The 18,566-nt window shown below is 41.1% G+C and overlaps 1 protein-coding gene across 1 annotated transcript in view; it reads left to right on the top strand.

Annotated features, from left to right (window-relative positions):
• The window catches only part of LOC145405497 (glutamate receptor ionotropic, kainate 2-like), a 128,373-nt gene extending 113,313 nt beyond the window's left edge, over nucleotides 1–15,060 (top strand). The window contains exons 2-4 of the mRNA XM_080276846.1: nucleotides 2,871–3,026; nucleotides 13,086–13,270; nucleotides 14,908–15,060. Of these exons, the coding sequence (XP_080132972.1) occupies nucleotides 2,871–3,026; nucleotides 13,086–13,270; nucleotides 14,908–15,060 (494 nt within the window). The remainder of the gene's footprint in view (nucleotides 1–2,870; nucleotides 3,027–13,085; nucleotides 13,271–14,907) is intronic.
• Nucleotides 15,061–18,566: the final 3,506 nt, after the last annotated feature.

Raw genomic sequence — 18,566 nt, 5'->3', positions numbered from 1 at the left:
AAGAAGAGGAAGAAGACGAAGAAAGAAGAAATAGAAGGAGAAGAGGAGGGAGAAGAAGAGGAAAAAATACAGACAGAAAGAAAGAAATTAAAGAAAGAAAGAAAGAAAAAGACGTTGAAGAAGAAGAAAGAAGGGAAAAAGAAGGAATGAAAAAAGAAAAAGAGAGAAAGAAGAAGAAGAAATAAAGTCAGAAATTAAGAAAGAAGAAGAAGATGATGATGAAGAAGAAGAAGATAATAATGATGATGATGATGATGATGATGATAAAGTAGGAGGAGGAGGAGGAGGAGAAAACTATTAATAATACGAGTAAGAAAAAGGGTTTGATAAATGGCACTTGACTACTTAGAGGTCACCAGTTCACACAATCAGCCTCTTGCCATACCCCAGCCTTCCTCTGGCATACATTACCCAATAGTCCAACGTACCATCCAGGTCCCCAACTGTGATGCTGGGTGAAGAGGAGAGAAGATATAAATCAGTACCTGTCAACTACACGAGTACTGTTTTGACCTTAAGTTGGCTCAGATTTTCGTCCCTCTGCAGCTTAGTTTACGTAGCATAGTGGTAGGAAAAGACATCAGTAAACCCCTACCTCCTTAGCATAGCACTTCTTCGTGACTAGCGCCATATTCTAGTGTTCATCTATTGTTGCAACTCAGCATTCAAGACGGAGAACTGGCAGTTATAGGCCAAGTTAGAGGAAAAAGAATTTAGCTACATTAAGCAGTCAGTCGTATTCCTGCAGGTTAAGGCGACTCCCTAATATCTTTTCCTCAGCGATTTATTTTTGGTTACTTCCTGGCAATTTAATCTACTGTCAGTTAAGGAAAAACACTTATGTCCGTCTTCTCGTTGTTTAAAGAAGCTCCCTAACACCTCATCTTTAGCGATTTATTTTTGGATACGGCTGGTTAATATCCTTTCGTACATTATTTATGCATAATATGGCGGTATTGGTACGTTTTTACAGTGAAGAGGACAGTAATTGATAATAAAAATAAAAAATAAATCACTTAGGAAAAGGTTTTAGGGGACTCCCTGTACCGACGAGAATACGAGCCTAAGTCTCAGGTCTCATGCTCATAATCTTGTCGGTTTAGGAGGCTCCCTAACACTTCTTCCTTAGCGATTTATTTTTGGATGACTCGTTAATATCGTTTTATGAGTTATCTATGCTGAGTAAAGCGATGATAGAATGACTTGTGTAAAACTGAGACGGACAGTAAGATGTAATAAGTGAAATAAATCGCTGAAGAAAAGGTGGTCGGGAAATTCATTAACCGAAGAAAATACGGGCCGTAGAACTGAGGGGAGAATGTGAGTGGGAGAGGTGAGGGGCTGGAAGAATGTAATTAGAAATATAATCTGTTCTAAATACAGAGACCTGCCCTACACTGTATTGTTGTTGCTGCCACACACTTTTATTAAAACCAGGAAGACAGTATAGCAGAAATTTTTAACTAAGTCTATGGCCGGCATTAAGCTCCCTAACACCTTTTCCTAAGCAATTTATTTTGTATATTACACCTTACTGTCTTATTATGTGTCATAAAAATCATTGCCATACCTCCATACTCTGCAAAAATAACATAGAATATTAACCAGCTATATACAAAAATATATTGTTGAGGAAGGATTGTTAGGGATCTTCATTACCCGACGAGAATACTGGCCTATCTGTGTTTAAATTCCAGTTAGAGAGAGAGAGAGAAGAGAAGAAGGGGGGGTTCGAGAAAAAAAGCAAGCATAAAAAGTCAAAGCATCATACATAAAGGCAAACTAATGCAGCAGATGGGTGAACCTCCTCAGTCCCAGGACGTAACTTCTATTCGTTCTTGCTACTTCAGCATGAAAATATTTCATGGCGGGATATTTACGTTGTAAAGGGTGAAGGAATTCTATAACTAACATCACCAGTTCGAAAAGCCTCTGAATATACTACTTTAAGGGACTGCAAAGAGTACAATACAATATAAAAGTACTTTGCCTCAGGGAAGTAAGAAACTAGTTTACAGTTGTGGTACGTAGTGGCGACCACCATCAACTCACCTAATGTAATGCTGCCAGTTTCATCCTACATCCTTTATTATTTTTGTGTGTGTCTGCCCTCCTCCCTCTCTTCCGGTTTCTCATACCCTTCCTGTCACCTTTATTGCTCGTGCTTCTACTTCAGGTGGCTCTACATTGAGTGACAAGCCTAATAGTTTCCTATGACCCAGAAAATCATTTACAACGCTGGATGGTAACCGTATAACCAAATAACCGGGTGACGTGGAGCCTACTATGGTACCCCTGTTAAGTGGGTCGAGAGATACAAATGTGGGCATCAAAACTCCAAACTCTTCCCCGCGCCTCGCTGTGGTAAAGCGCTTTCTACAGCAAAGGAGTTCTGATTCACTGCAAGGGACGGCCCTGCATGGGCGGTTATTTGCTTGCGGTTGACGGATCTGCTCGGCCAGACAAGCCAGGGTTACTTTGCTCCTACTGCTAGTAGGTACAGTTATCCAGGACAATGCTAAGCAGGAGATGTTCTTCCCGTACGTCATGACTGAGTGGAAAATAGGGTTATGGTGACGATGGTGACAATGATGATGATGATGGTGGTATTGGTGTTGGTGATGCTAATGATGCTAATGATGACAACCTTCTTTATTTTAAAGATATTATTCAAGTTAGATGACGCACGACAAAGAACAACTTCACATCACCCCACGTATTAGTGGCATGGCGGTGATGATAATGAGATAAAATATATCATTTTCGGGGACCTATTAGACCTACATGATGTTTGACAAATGATAAGGTGATGGATGATGATGATGATGATGATGATGATGATGATGATAAAAACCCGTTCTTTCTTATAGGTGGTCTGTTCGAGGATGATGACGCGAGGCAAGAGCAGGCGTTCCGATATGCTGTGGACGCCATTAACAGTGACCGTAACCAGCTGACCTACGCTCGTCTCTCGGCTCAGATAGAACAGGTCACGCCGGGAGATTCTTTTGCTGCCTCAAGGAAAGGTGGGTGTCTTCTGTCTCCTTAGCGTCACACTGTTTACATGTCTGCCTGGAATCGTGCTTCATCTTTTCTTTGTCTTCCTAAGAATAATTTCATTCGTCCCAAAAACTCTTACTTCTCAAAGATTCTTCTCACTCTTTATGACACTTTGTCCAGTACCTCCATTTTAAACGTGACTTCTTCCTCATTCCCTCCTCTCTTCCACTCTGATGGCTCTGTAGCTGTTTCATCTAACAATGAAACAAAACTCTTTCCGCTATCTTCTTCCTCTATTTTTTATTTGAATGATTTAAGGAGATTATCCCTCCATCTACTCCCTCTTATTTCTTCAAGCCTGACTTTACAATTTCTTCAAGAGATGTAACTTGGCTCTCAGTGGCCTCAACTCTACTAATAAGCATACGATCCTCATCAGTTTCTACCTGTTGCTGTCAGAAACAATACTTCCGTGTTGACTTCCAGCCTAGGTAAACTCTTCCCCTTTCTTCTGTCAACTTATGCCTCTCTTACTTCATGGAAATTTAATCACATTCAGCCTGCCTAAAAGAAGAACGACTTTTTCCAACTCTCTAGTGATCGCCTTTTTCTTTTTAATTCCAAAGTCGTTAAATTAGTCTTTAACAAGAAGATTTTCAAGCACTGTTTTCCTTTAACCTACTTTCTGACAGCCACTACAGGTTCTGCCAGGGACCCCCAGCTGATAATCTTATCACTCGCCCTTCTGACTCTTGGTAATTCTCCTTGGAGACTTTGGTGAAAACTTTGCCACACGATAACTCAGAAGTTTTTAGCTGATTCTGGTACAAATCCCTAATTTACTAAATGCTCTCTTACGGCTTCTGTTTTTTGATGTGTGTCTTCACCTACAGCTTCCTCTCTGGCTGTTCTATGGCTGCTCTTATAACTGCCTCCTTCCTGAATTAGTAGTAGCGATGTTCCTCAGGGCTCTGGCTTGTCACCAACTCTTTACCCTTTATAAACCAGTGATCATGTGAGCCGCCCATTCAGTCCTATCCACTCATAAGCTGATGCCTCCACCCTTCACATTTCCACCCGTTTTTCACAGCGTCTGACATAGCACTGCGTTTTGCACTCACGAGATTAGCCTGTGCTGGATTCTACAGTAACTTGGCTTTTGTTTTATACTGAGGAACCTGATCTGAAAACCTTTATAGCCTTTGGGCATCAAATCTATGCAAGACTGTCACTCTGATGTCAAATTCTATCCCCATTACGTCAAGGCGCCAAGGCAACTACGCAAATCTTTTATTGGAGTGGCAGGATTATTACCCACTGACTATGGCTCCAGGAATGTGGATTATTGTTGCGTCTCTCTCTCTCTCTCTCTCTCTCTCTCTCACACACACACACACACACACACACACACACACACACACACACACACACACACACACCTGATAGAAATCCTGCCAGACATCGAACGTGGATATAGCTAATTGCATAGTTTATCAACTCAGATCCGATAACGCATTTATTATTATTATTATTATTATTATTATTATTATTATTATTATTATTATTATTAATATTATTACTATTATTATTATTATTATTATTATTTTATGTAGTTAAGAGCCACTTTGAACTGAAGGGGTTAAATTTAATCCTTTATTCATCCCTTCGCTTCCAAGAGACTGTCACAGCCACAGCATAATCCTTTGGTGACAAGGATTAGCGATAGACAGACAGACAGACAGACGGACAGACAGACACAGACAGAGACAGAGACCTTAAATAGCTGTGGGTGTACCTGTGGTAAGTGTTATTATTAATATTGTTATTATTATTATTATTATTGTTATTATTATTATTATTATTATTATATTAGTATTAGTATTAGTATTAGTATTTTCACTGGAACCACCAGATCAGTTTCCTCAGCACAGAAGAGAATTTTTATAATGCTGTAGTTAGACACAGCCTTCATTTTCCTTCAGCGATTTTAAAACATACGGTGTTGGTATCAAAAACCATGTGAAAGACGCAATTGGATTTTTTCTCGGGGCTTGGAGGAAGGGGGAGTTGGGGGGAGGGGAGGGGGTTAATGGGTAGGGCATCAGATTTATTTTAATGCAAGTATACGTCTGGGGACCTGGATGTAACGGTGACTGTTGGGGATCATAATTTGGGAGAACTTTGGGATTTCGATTAAAAAAAAAGAAAAAGAAAAAGAGAAGAGATAGAAAGAAAAGAAAAGAAAGAGGAAAGAAAAAAGAAAAGAAAGGGAAAAAAGGAAAGAAAAGAAAGAATGAAAGAAAGGAATAAAAAAGAAAAGAAAGGAAGGAAGGAAGAAAAGAAATGAAAGAAAGGAATAAAAAAGATACCAAAAGAAGGAAGAAAAAAGAACAAAAAAGAAAGGAAGGAAGAAAAAGAAAAGAAGAAAAAAGAAGAAAAAGACAAGAAATGAAAGGAAGAAAAAAGAAAAAGAAAAAAAGAAAAGGAATGAAAGAAAGAAAAAAGGAAGGAAGAAAAAAGAAAGGGAAAAAAGGAAAGAAAGAAGAAAGAAAAAAGAAAATAAAGAAAAAGAAAGAAAGAAAAAAGAAAATAAAGAAAGGAAGAGAAAAGACAAAAGAAGGAAAGGACGGAAGAAAAAAGAGAAGATAAGAAAGAGAGAAAAAAGAAAAGAAAGAAATGTAGAAAAAAGAAAAATTATCTGCTTTACTTACCCTCGTCCGGTCGGTAGGCATTACATCGAAGACCCCTGGCACCTTTTCCTAAGTGATTTATTTCGTTTATCACATCCTACTGTCCTCTTCCGTGTTACATAAACCCTTCCAGTGTCGCCATATTTGCAAAAAAAAAAAAAAATGTCCAGAAGGCTATGAACCAGCCATATCCAAAAATAAATAGCTAAGGAAGAGGTGTTAGGGAGGTTCCTTAACCAAACGAGAATACGAACCAGTATCACCAGTTATAAGACAGTTGTTCTCTTTGCCCTATAAAGTACAACATTTTGGGGGTAAGAGAGAGAGAGAGAGAGAGAGAGAGAGAGAGAGAGAAAATTAACCTGTCATTGGACTGAAAGGACTGGTGGTAATAATTTCCATAGCTGAGACTATTAAGAAGCATTGTAATATTCCCTGCATAAAGGTGAAGGCTTTGTATTTCCTTACGCCTAGCTACATCTTTTTCAGCAGTTTCGCTTACCATCATTATCATCATCATTATCGTTATCGCATTGATGAAGTGAAAGAGAGAGAGATTGTCCAGGTGCATGAGGATGCAAAAGTGGATATATGTGGATTGACTGAAACTAAATGGGAAGGTGAAAGGATGAGAGAATGGGAATACGGTGTAGGTATATGTGCGGGAGTCAGTGAGAATGAGAGGGCAAGAGAGGGAGTATGTCTGATGATAAGCAAGAAGTGGAAGGAGAATATAAGAGAGTATGGAACAGTGGGTGCAAGGATTGTATGGGTGAGGATGAAAGTAGGTATACAAGCATGGGCGATTGTATGTGTATATGCTCCAACAGAGGATCGAGTGGCAAGAGTGAAAGATGAGTTTTGGGCGAGAGTAGAAGCATGTATGGACAAGTTTGAGAGGAGCGAGAGAGTGCTGTTGATTGGAGACATGAATGGCAAAGTCGGGAATGTACGAGTGGATGGAGTGGTTGGTCAGTGGGGTGTGCCAGCGGAAGTAGATGGGAATGGTAGTGCTTTGGTGGACATCTGTGCTGGTAAGGGGTTGGCAATAGCCAACACCTACTTTCGTCATAAGATGATCCACCGGTATACATGGAGAGTAATGAGAGGAGGATGGATGGTGAACTTGTTGAACGAAAGGCAATGATAGACTACGTGTGTGTGGATGAGCGAATGAGAAGACAAGTGTTGGATGCAAGGGTGTGGAGAGGGGGGGGGAATGGAGTCTCGGACCATCACTTAGTGATGGCCAAGGTAGAGCTGCAAAGAAGGTGGTTGAGGAGGCGAAGGGGAAGACAGGAGGAAGCAGCTCCTGTGAGAAGAGTGGAGAAATTGCAAGATAGTGAGAAGAGGACAGAGTATAAGAGCATAGTGGAAGAAAGATTGGGAAGGTATGAGCTAGAGCAGATGGAAGGGGTGGAAGACGTATGTAAGATATTCACGGAAGAGATAAGCACAGCGTGTGAGGCGGTTTGTGGGGTGAGGAGGAGATGCAAGGGTGTGCAAGGGACAGCATGGTGGAATGATGAGGTGAAACGAGCTGTGGAACAAAAGAAGAAGGCATATGGTGAATGGTTGGCGAGTAGAGGTAGGGGAGAAGATGAGAGAGAGAAGAGAGAAGTATATGTGAGCAGGAGAAGGGAGGTTAAGAGACTGGTGAAGGAGAGTAAGAAGAAAGTGGATGAGGAGTTTGGGAAGAATCTGAGTGTGAAATGGAGGGAGAGTAAGAAATTGTTTTGGAAGGAGGTAAAGAAAGTAAGGCAGTGTGAAAGGGGAAATAGTAGGGGAGTGAAAGATAGGAATAATAGATTGTTGGTGGAGAAGAGAGAGAAATTGAGGAGATGGAAGGAGCACTTTGAGGATTTGTTGAATGTAGAGAGTGAGAGCAGTGTGAGTATAAGTGGTTGGGGAATGGCTGGGAGAAGAAGAGATGAGAGGAGGGAGGAAGAGATCAGTAGGTCGGAAGTAGTGGAAGCGATGAAGAAGATTAAGCTGGGAAAGGCCCCAGGAATTGATGGAGTGTGTGGTGAAATGCTTAGGTATGGGGTGAGATTGTTGTGGAGTGGATATGGAAGTTGTGTAGATTGGCTTGGGAAGAGGGAAGGGTTCCAGAGGACTGGAAATCAGGTATAATTGTTCCTCTGTACAAAGGAAAAGGAGAGAAGTATGTGGTAACCATACGGGTATTTGCCTTCTTAGTGTGACTGGTAAAATATATGGTAGAATACTCATTGATAGGGTTAGGCATATGACAGAGGAGCTAGTTGGAGAACAACAAGGGGGATTTAGGAAGGGAAAAGGGTGTGTAGATCAGATATTTGTTCTAAGATGTTTAGTGGAGAAGTATCTAGAGAAGGGAAGGAAAGTGTACGCTGCCTTCATGGACTTGGAGAAAGCTTATGACAGAATAGATAGGAAAGGTATGTGGAAGGTATTAAGAATATATGGAGTGGAGGGGAAATTGTTGAGTGCTGTGAAGAGTATGTACGAGGGAGCTAGGGCTACGGTGCGAGTGGATGGTGAGCTGAGTGAGTTCTTTGATCTCAATGTGGGACTGAAACAGGGGTGTGTAATGTCTCCTTGGCTGTTTAATATATATATGGATGGGGTCGTAAAGGAGGTACAAGGTAGGGCAGTGGATGTGGGGGTGGCCTTAATGAATGAGGGTGAGATTTGGAAGCTTCCGGTGTTGCTGTTTGCTGATGATACAGTATTGTTGAGTGAAGATGAATGGGAGTTGCAAGGTTTGGTGAATGAATTTCGGACAGTGTGTAGGAGGAGGAAGCTGAAAGTTAATGTAAACAAAAGTAAAGTTATGGTGTTTGAGAGGAATGAAGTCACAGAGTGTGCAGTGAGGCTGGATGGTGAGGATATGGAGAATGTGAGTGCATTCAAGTACTTGGGTAGTGTGATGAGTAAGGATGGAACTTTGGGGGATGAAGTACGTGAAAGGGTACAGCAGGGAAGGAAGGTTGTTGGCACACTGAAAGCAGTGATGAGAAATAGGGAGGTGAGTATGGAAGTTAAGAAGTCACTGCATGATGGTATTGTGATCCCTACCCTGACGTATGGAAGCGAGGCGTGGACCTTGCAAGAGGGGAACAAGTCAAGAGTGAGAGCAGTGGAAATGAGTTACTTGAGAGGAGCATGTGGAGTGACATGGAGGGACAGGTTGACGAATGAAGAAGTGAAGGAACGTTGTGGGGTAGATGTGGATGTGGTTGAAAAGATTAGGAGAAATACACTGAGGTGGTTTGGACATGTGGAGAGGATGGAGAATGAAAGACTGACTAAGAGGGTGTATGTAGGTGAGGTGGAGGGAGGAGAGGGGTGGGGGTAGACCGAGGATGAGGTGGAGGGATGGAGTTGAGAGGTATATGAGGGAGGGGGGGGTGAGTTGGGGGGAGGGGAGTCAAATGGTGGGTGACAGAGTGACTTGGAGGCGTTTTGTCTGCGGCCACCCTTTGCGGGATTAGGGCGTCGGGCTATAGATAGATAGATAGATTATTACTACTACTACTACTACTACTACTACTACTACCACTACTACTACTACTACTACTACTACTACTATTACTACTACTACTACTACTAGTAGTAGCAGCAGCAGCAGCAGGAGCAGCAGCAACAGCAGCAGTAGTAGTAGTAGTAGTAGTAGCAGTATCGTGTTTTACCTCCGCCAGGAGGTAATGTTTTACTCTGCTTTGGTTGGTTGGTTGGTTTGAAAGTGTCTGTCCGTCTGTCTCTCTGGTAGCAGGAATACTCAAAAAGTTATGATCAGATTTTGATTAAATTTTGTGGAAGGGTGGGCCATGAGCCAATGAACAAATGATAAAATTTTGGGCCGGATCCGGATCCAGATCCGGAGTATCCCGCACAATATCTCCAAAAGTTCTCAATGAATTTCAATGAAATTTTGTGGATAGGTGTGCCATGGACCAAGGGAGAATTGATTTAAATTTGTGGCTCATCCGGATCCGGATCACGATCCTCATTATCCATGGATCCGGATCCGGGATTACTCAAAAAGTTAAGAACGGATTTTGATGAACTTTTGTGGAAGGGCGGGCCATGGGCCAAGGAAAAAATGTTTAATTTTGTGGCCATCCGGATCCGGATCCAGAGTATCCGGCACAATATCTCTAAAAGTTCTCAATGAATTTCAATGAAATTTTGTGGAAAGGTAGGCCATGGACCAAGAAAGAATTGATTAAATTTTGGGCGGATCCTCATCCGGATCCTATATCCACGGATCCCGATCCGGATCCTTTCTCTTGGCCATGGCATTTGTGGAGGTATATGCTCTGAGAGCGCTTTCTGGTTTATTAATGTGTTAGTTGTCGCCGTCGTCATCACCATTACCATCACCATCATCATTATTGTATCACTGTTCGAGCGAGCGAAGTGAGCGAGAACACCAATTTAGTTACAGTTTGGACCCCGACATAATTATGTACCCGAGCGAAAGATTTATCGCATCAACAAGAAATGGGGGCAGGGGTCGGGAAGAAAACTCTGTAGTACAGTAGCGAACTTTTTTGGATATTTCTGCCAATTTTGAAGTCACAAGAAAAATAGACACCAATTTGGAAATCGCATTAAAACCTTCAATTATTTTCATTTCATAGACAACCCGTAATTCCCAATAGTTTTCCCGTAAATCGAGGAAACGATTTTTTGTAAGGCAGATTAGCGTCACAGCCGGCTGCGCAGGAAGTAACGGACTATGGTTGCGTGAATAGCGCAGCAGACGATTGCTGAGAGCAACCAGGTTTTGCCTTTTCAAAACAAATAATATTTTTTTTTGTTTTTTTGAGGGGGAGGATTTTTGACTGAATCTAAGTCAAACTTATACAATACCCTGATCGAAGAGAGAAACGCCGAATTTCTGATTTCTGATTCGAATCCGAGCGTACTGAGAGATTTGATGAAAGTAATTTTTGTGAGTGTGCAAAAAGCAGTCATTATTAACCTGCTAGATCCCAACCCTAGACCTATAATTAATACAAGAGGAGCATTGGTTTTAGGAAGTGTGAGAGAATATTTTTGGTGTAATCTGATAAGTTCTTTTTAGTATTTTCAGGTCAGGAAATCAGAGGAAGATGATGAGCCACATGAGACAAAATTCAGCACTGCCTGACTTGCTCGCTTGCTCGCTCAAACAGGTTCCACACTTTCAGCGTGGACGCCTATTACATGTTAATATTTTTTCAGTAAAAAGATTTTGAAAACTGTTCATTTTTAACAAATATGAACAGCTGTAGCAGTTGTAGCAGCAGCAGCAGCACTAGTTGTAGTAGTAGTAGTAGTAGCAGTAGCAGTAGTAATTGTAGTAATAGTAGTTGTCGTTGTTGTTGTAGCCACAGATTCGTTTAAAACGCTAACCCAGTGGACTTCAAGCTGTAGTCGTCCTCCTCCTGCAGCTTACCATCCTCCTTTCGGGGGATAGGGAGGGAGTTGAGGAAAGTTTGGATAGCCAGACAGTGGTGCAGTTCTGTTTATGTCGGTGCCACCACATGGAGGCGTGGCACTCCAGCACCAGCAGTAATCGTCCAAAAAAGGTCCAAATAAGTACCATATTTTCATATATAAACAGTTTTCAGTCTAACCATTTCACTACAGTCTATCTGTCTTTCTATTTATCTGTCTGTCTATCTTTTACTATCTATCTATCTGTGTGCCTTGCTGTGTGTCTGTATTTATCCATCTATCGATCTATAGCCAGAAGAATTAATTCGGCGGTGGCCCTGTCCATGTCGCTCTTTCCTCTGCCATCATGCCGCCTTCCTCCATCCCACATCACTCTCGCTCACATACCTCTTTCTTCAGTACATCCTTCCCCCTCATTTCTGGTTTCCCTCTTCCTCCACCACACTCACTTATATAATTCCCTGTTCAGTCTGTCACTCTCTTTTCTCTCCACGTGTCCTTATCACCTCAGGGTAATTTTATCACTATTCAGCACATCATCTTCAACACCTACTCCCCCAGACAGACTTCATGTACTTCTGAGGAGACCTTAAAGTGGTTGGGCGACTGGTCATATTCACAGTAAGGAATACACCATCAGGGGAGTTCGAAAGTTGGCAAGGGAGGTTCGCAAGATTGTTCACTCCAAGGAAAAAATACAAAACTAAAAAAATGGGAAAGCCACAAATTCGCACCACCTTTGACACACATTGAGTATGGATAGTAGTAGTAGTATCATCATCATCATCATCATCATCAGCAGCAGCAGCAGCAGCAGCAGCGGCAGTAGTAGTAGTAGTAGTAATAGTAGTAGTAGTAGTAGCAACCCCAAGCTCATCTGAATGTGAACCCAGTGGACTGCAGGCTGAAATTGTCCTACAGCTCATCACTCTACTTTCGGGGGATAGGGAGGCAGTTGAGAGACGTTAGTATAACCTGGCAGTGGCCCAGCTCAATTATATCGGTGCCACCACACGAAGGCCCCCTCACTCCAGCACCAGCTATGGATTGAGGACGAACACCACAGTTTATATATAGGGTTTTATGTACATCTGCACAGGGGTCCAAGTCGGCCCGAAATTGCTGTACCTGCCCCATAAACAACTTTTTGAAAATGTTACAAAATCCCTCCACCTGGACAATGAACGTCACAGTGATAACAATACATAGCTTTACCAAGAGCTGAATTAAACAGTGAGAGGGTAGCAAAAAAAAAAAATAAAGAACAAAAAAGGACAATACCATACACAGAGGTTTGTAGTGAAAACATATTCCCACTTAATGCATCTACCTTAAGTCCATCCAAATTGCCTATGACTAATAATGAGCCTAGAGGCCTTTTGCATCAGGACACATCATTACCACACCGATAGCAGTTCTCTTTTGCCCATAACACCTATTTGTGTGTGATTAAGCTGTGTCATTAATTGGAACAGTTAGCCTTTCCATGGTCAGACAGCTCTAACATTTTATCCCAACTCAATCATACTTTTATCATACCTGCATCTCCCATCTGTGTGTTCACCGCTACAAATGTCTGTTATCTTTCATTGTTGTCGCTGGAAGATTATTTTTCTCCCAACGAAATCCTCTTATGTTCTTTTGAAGTGTATTCGCTGTATTTGCTCTAACTAGCATCTTTTTGTATTCTATTCTATCTATCGGTCCATCAGTCTGTCTATCCATCTACCCACCTATCAATCCCCTTATGTTTTATTTTGAAGTCTGTTCAGTGTGTTTGCTCTTCTCTGCCATCAACCTGCCTTTTCCTCAGCTCACACCACCATTACTCATAAACCTGTTCTCCTCATCCCTCCATCTCATCCATGGTCTCCCCCACTCCTCTCCCCCTCCACCTCACTCACACACTCTCCTGTTAAGTCTCATTTCACTCTTGCCTCCATCAAATTCCTTCTTTTTTTTCAGTGTGTTCGCTGCTGCAGAGCGGTGTGGCAGGCATCTTTGGGCCTCAGTCTCCACACACATCAGCTCACGTTCAGTCCATCTGCGACACCCTTGAGATCCCACACATAGAGAACAGATGGGACTTTAGACTGGCACACGATGGGTATTCAGTCAACCTGTACCCTCACCCTTCTACGCTATCAAAGGTGTGTTTAACCTCCTCCAGTACAACAGCGTCCTCTGTATTAAATTCCTCTTCACCAACAATATGAGCAGATGGTGCGTTAGACTCACAGGTGACACAAATTGAGGCAACTTTTATCCTTCTCCATCTACAGTATCCAAGGTGAGTTTATTTAAACACAATAACCACTACAACTTTTGTATTTGATTGTTTTATCCCCACATATAGAGAACATACAGGACTTTATACTAACACATGATGCATATTCAGTCAACTTGTATCCTCCTCCATCTATGCAATCCAAGGTATGTCTGTCACCCTTCACTGCAATGATGTTTTCTGTAATTAACTTTCATCTTACATTAACATATTAGGTGGGATTTAACACTAACTTAGGACGCATATTGAGTCAAGTTGTATCTTCACCCTTCTATGCCGTCCAATGTATTTAGCTCCCTTCTGTAACCTGAATACAGGAAGGATATAAAAAATACAACACTCAAGGGGTGGGATTCTGAACATACTGACAATGGAAGCTTTATTTATAACTTGTATTTGTTTTTGCAGGAAGATAGAGAGACGTCAGGATATTATACACCCTCCTCTCCATGTCCCTCCTGCACAATGCAGATATAAACAATGATAACTTTTCTCTCGTAGCTCAGACTTGCTTTTTGTAGGAGGAACAGAAGTCATGGGAACACTTGGCCCTCTCCATTTCTTGCCCCTTCTGCAAAAACAAGGCCAAGTTACAACAGAGAATCAGTCGTAAATGTGTCCCAGTATCCCACCCCAGGGATGAAGGAGTTAACAGCAAGCATAAACCTTGAAAGATAATTATACAGGGGACTTACTCAAACAATTTCAATATTATCTATCTTTCATCTCAAACTGACTCAGATTTTCATCAGTTTTGTTGCGTATTTCACGTAGCTCAGTGGCAGAAAAAAAAAAAAAAAGACAGTGCTTGGGCTCCACATTCTCTCCATAGCACTTCCTCGTGACTATCACCAACTTCAAGTGTTAATACATTGTTATAATTCAGTGTTCAAGATGGAGTATGGCAATTTTAGGCCCAGTTACAATAAAAATGATGTAGTTAGGAGTGAAGTATAATTTATCATTTTTTCTGTAGTCGGCATCGCAGTCCACATTATAATTCAGGCTTTGTTCTGAAATACACTCGCATTAATATCTTGGATTTTGAGAGCCTGAATGATGTGTGAATATTTGTATGACTCACTCCGCAGGCATGCTGTTCATAGTTCTCACACTTTCATACTTTCTGCTTTCTAGATGGTGATGATGATGATGGTGATGATGACAATGATAATGATGATGACGATGACAATGATTGTGTGAGAGAGGAAGATGAGAAGGAGGATATGTTTTAATGACTGTTGAAACCTGTAGGTGTCATCCTCAGAACCAAATATTTATATAGAGTATCATGTAAGAGTTTCACTACAATATCGTTCGAGACAATAATAATAATAATAATAATAATAATAATAATAACAATAATAATGATAATAATAATGTTAGTAGTAGTAATAGCAGTGGCAGTAGGAGCAGGAGTAGTAATAGTTGCAGTATGATAATAATAATAATAATAATAATAATAATAATAATAATAACAATAATTACTTGCTATATCAGGCATACATGGACGTCATCATGACCCTGGGCTGGAAGAAACTGTGCATCATCTACGAGAACAACAAGGGTCTGGTGAGAACTCAGGAAATTCTTAAGAACCAGACATGGCAAATATCACTACGCCAGCTACCACGCTCACAGGACTACAGGTAAAACACACACACACACACACACACACACACACACATTACTGCACTACAAACACAAAAAAACAGTACAAACATAACATTTTCCACACCTTCTGTAATATATGAACAATATGTCTATTTTTGTATCACCTAGAGTTTTTATTCCACTTTGTATATGGTGACTAAATACATATAAGTTTAGTGAGTCAAATTTGGTGTTCTTATCGAAGTGGGAGGGGAATTAAAGACTGTCTCACAGGATCTGTTCTGAAGCGTGGTAGATTTTACTTATTCTCACAAAACAAGTCCTGTGTGTGTGTGTGTGTGTGTGTGTAAATAGCAATTTAAATAAAAAATGCTGACACTTAACAGTATGCGGAGGTTCTGCACGAGTTTATAAATTATCCATATATGTTAAATCAGACGCATTATTTTGCTCAATTAACTTTTCACCCAGGTTATGTATTTCACATTCATTATTAGGGTACCACCGGATGATTTTCTTCAGTTATTTAAGAATAGTTGTGCTGGGATAAAATTAAGGTTGTCTCTAACCCTTCTAGCTCAGAAAGTCTCCCCTATGCATATTAAAATCGTGTGGCAGCAAAAACAAATAACTAAGAAAAACGTCACAGGATTCATAGATTTAGGTATCACACTCGGTCGGGATTGGAAGTTAGTTTTGCCTGGCCAAAGCTTCAGGTTTCGAGCTACATTCCATTACCATTATCAGTATATTATTTAACCTATGAGACTTACTGGTATCACTTTCTTGACCAGAAATTTTGCATATTATAGACTGCTCTTTCGTTGTAGGTTACTCTTATGCTTTTAATATCTACGTAGCAAGAGGCTGTTAAAGTGTCACTCCTAGAAAACATCCGAATCCAAGGAGAACACAGTCCTGTGCTTCGAGACAAGGCTTCGAAACTGATCAACCATCTTGAGTGAGTTGTACAGAGTAAGGAGTGATTGGCAGCATTTACGGAGCTAGAAAACACTTAGCACTATTGACCAGCACACTTACCCCAAACACATTACATTCAGTAGGAAGGGAAGCATAGAATTGGTGCTGCTTCATGAACAGCTTTGAACCTTCAGCGAAACTGTGCTTACTTTACTCGTGCCCATCACAGGTTTAGGACGAATGTGGGTTCATCCTTGGATTTCTTATTTTGAGAGTGAGAGTTGCTGAAATTAGGTTCTGTTAGGTGATAATGGTTGGTAACTATTTATTAACTCTCTCTCTCTCTCTCTCTCTCTCTCTCTCTCTCTCTCTCTCTCTCACCCAGACCGATGCTGAAGGAAGCCAAATTAGCCGGCGTGACCCACGTCGTGCTGGACGTGGAGAGAGAGAACATCTTCACTGTGCTCAAGCAGGCCCAGCAGATTGGCATGATGACTTCCTACCACAACTACTTCATCACTTCACTGGTACGTACACTGTGTCATACAAGAAGCATATCTATCTCGGTATTTACACTATCTATCTGACCTCCATACATCCATCCTTTCAGCCATTCATCCATTCATCCATTCATCCAATCATGCATCCGCCCATTCATCCATTCATCCATGCATATATACATACCGGTATATGCTTTTATACATCCATTTTCTGTCCAACTCTCTATTGCAAGAAATAACCGTTACTCCTAGTCATTCATGTATGCAACTGGTCAACTCTGGAATTGGGTCCCTTGGTCTGTATTTACTACTGCTTATGACCTCCAGTCTTTCAAACACACTGTGTCCAGGCATCTCGACATGAACGGATCTTGAATTTGGCTCTCTCTTATCTTTTTTTCCTGGAGGGAACAATTTACAGGCTTCTGGTCTGTAGTTCCTTCTTCCTTGCATAAAATAATACGTACATATATACATGTTTTTATACATACATACATACTTACCTACATACTCAGGAATCAAAAATATCCTGCGAAACTTATCTTCCCACGCCTGCTGCCTCTCGTCCTACCACACTCGTCCTACCATATCAGTCGGAATATCTGTCTACCAAAATGCCTTCCTACCTACTAAACTCTCTGTTAGTCCACTTATCTGTCCATCTATCTACTGATCTTTCACTCTCTCTGTTTCTGTCTGTCTGTCTGTCCATCCATCCAATAATCTATCTTTCAGTCTATCTGTCTATCTATTTGCATGTCTGTTTATTTATCTATCTATTGTATGTCCGTCTGTCTCTGTTTGTCTATCTATTTCTTTTGTCTATCTTTCTCTCAGTCTCTGTCTATGCAACCATCCATCCAAATCTATCGATCGATCGATTGATCTATCTATTCAGTCGCTCATATAACCCAATCTTTCCCGCAACAAAGCCAGCCACCCTAACCTTCCTCTCCCACCTGCTCTTTATCTTTACCTTTATAGCCTTTAATCGCAGGTGTGACTCCTCGAATTCTGTCTGTCTATTGCCAGACGCCTTCATGCTCGAATTTGCGGATGTAGATATAGCCACAGGTGAACCAGCTACAAGAGAATGAATATGGCGTTCTTAACTCTTTGGCCTGTGACGTGTTTTGCTTACTTGGCTCACCATTATTTATCATTTTCGAACTTGGAAGATTAGAGACAGCATTTATTTTTCATTCACTACAAGAGGTCCCCCAGATCTGCCTCAAACCGCCATGACGGGGTAATAATATAGAGTTAAAGCACGTCATCATACTGTATGGATTAACCGGAAGCTGTTAACCCGATTATTTCCGGCGAAGTAAAAGCTAATCTTGTCTCACTCCTTCATTTCAGCACCGATAAAGACGTCAGGCTGTGAAGGGGTTAATGGGATCAATTATATCCACGTAATTACCAGTTACTCTCCACAGTTAAAATCTTCTGAGGGTGACAAGAATTTAGAAAAAAATCGTGGGCTGAAGGAGTTAAATGATAGCCAGTTAATTAGTCTGGATATTGTAAAAATAAATGTGTATTTTTTAAAAGAGCGCAGGCATGTTATAAAACACGGAAAGAGAGTTGCAGTTATTGATCTCATGGCAGATTTAATGTGTGTGTGTGTGTGTGTGTGTGTGTGTGTGTGTGTGTGTGTGTGTGTGTGTGTGTGTGTGTGTGTGTGTGTGTGTGTGTGTGTGTGTGTGTGTGTGTGTGTGTGTGTGTTATAATTTAGTATTTTTAAGTATCTACTGAAACTGAAAAATTATTCTGATATATTTGTGTAGCCTATCCGCCAGTCGATGTTTGCAGCCTTTATTTTTTCCTCACCTTCTACTGTCCATATGCATTATCCACCGACCCCTTGTCCATTATATTTGTGCTTCCTTCAGGCTCTTATATCCTCCCTACACCGGGCGATTTTATTCAGCTTGGTAAAGACATGTTGACGCGTAAGGATTAATAGTAAAAAAGTTCATTGAATAAGGTCTGTGATTCTCGTGGCCTTTTTTGTGTTCGCTTCCCAGGCAGGCAGCTTTAAACACACGATTACTGGCTGGTTCCTGTGCCACTTTAATACGTTACTTGTGTAGCTGATGCCGTTCTAAAACGTTCAGTACT

The sequence above is a fragment of the Coenobita brevimanus genome, chromosome 67, assembly GCF_032717465.1.
Source record: "Coenobita brevimanus isolate Jiangsu-jjx chromosome 67, ASM3271746v2, whole genome shotgun sequence".
NCBI lineage: Eukaryota > Metazoa > Arthropoda > Malacostraca > Decapoda > Coenobitidae > Coenobita > Coenobita brevimanus.
Note: the sequence above shows the minus strand (reverse complement) of the source record. Positions and strands in the feature narration are given on the sequence as shown.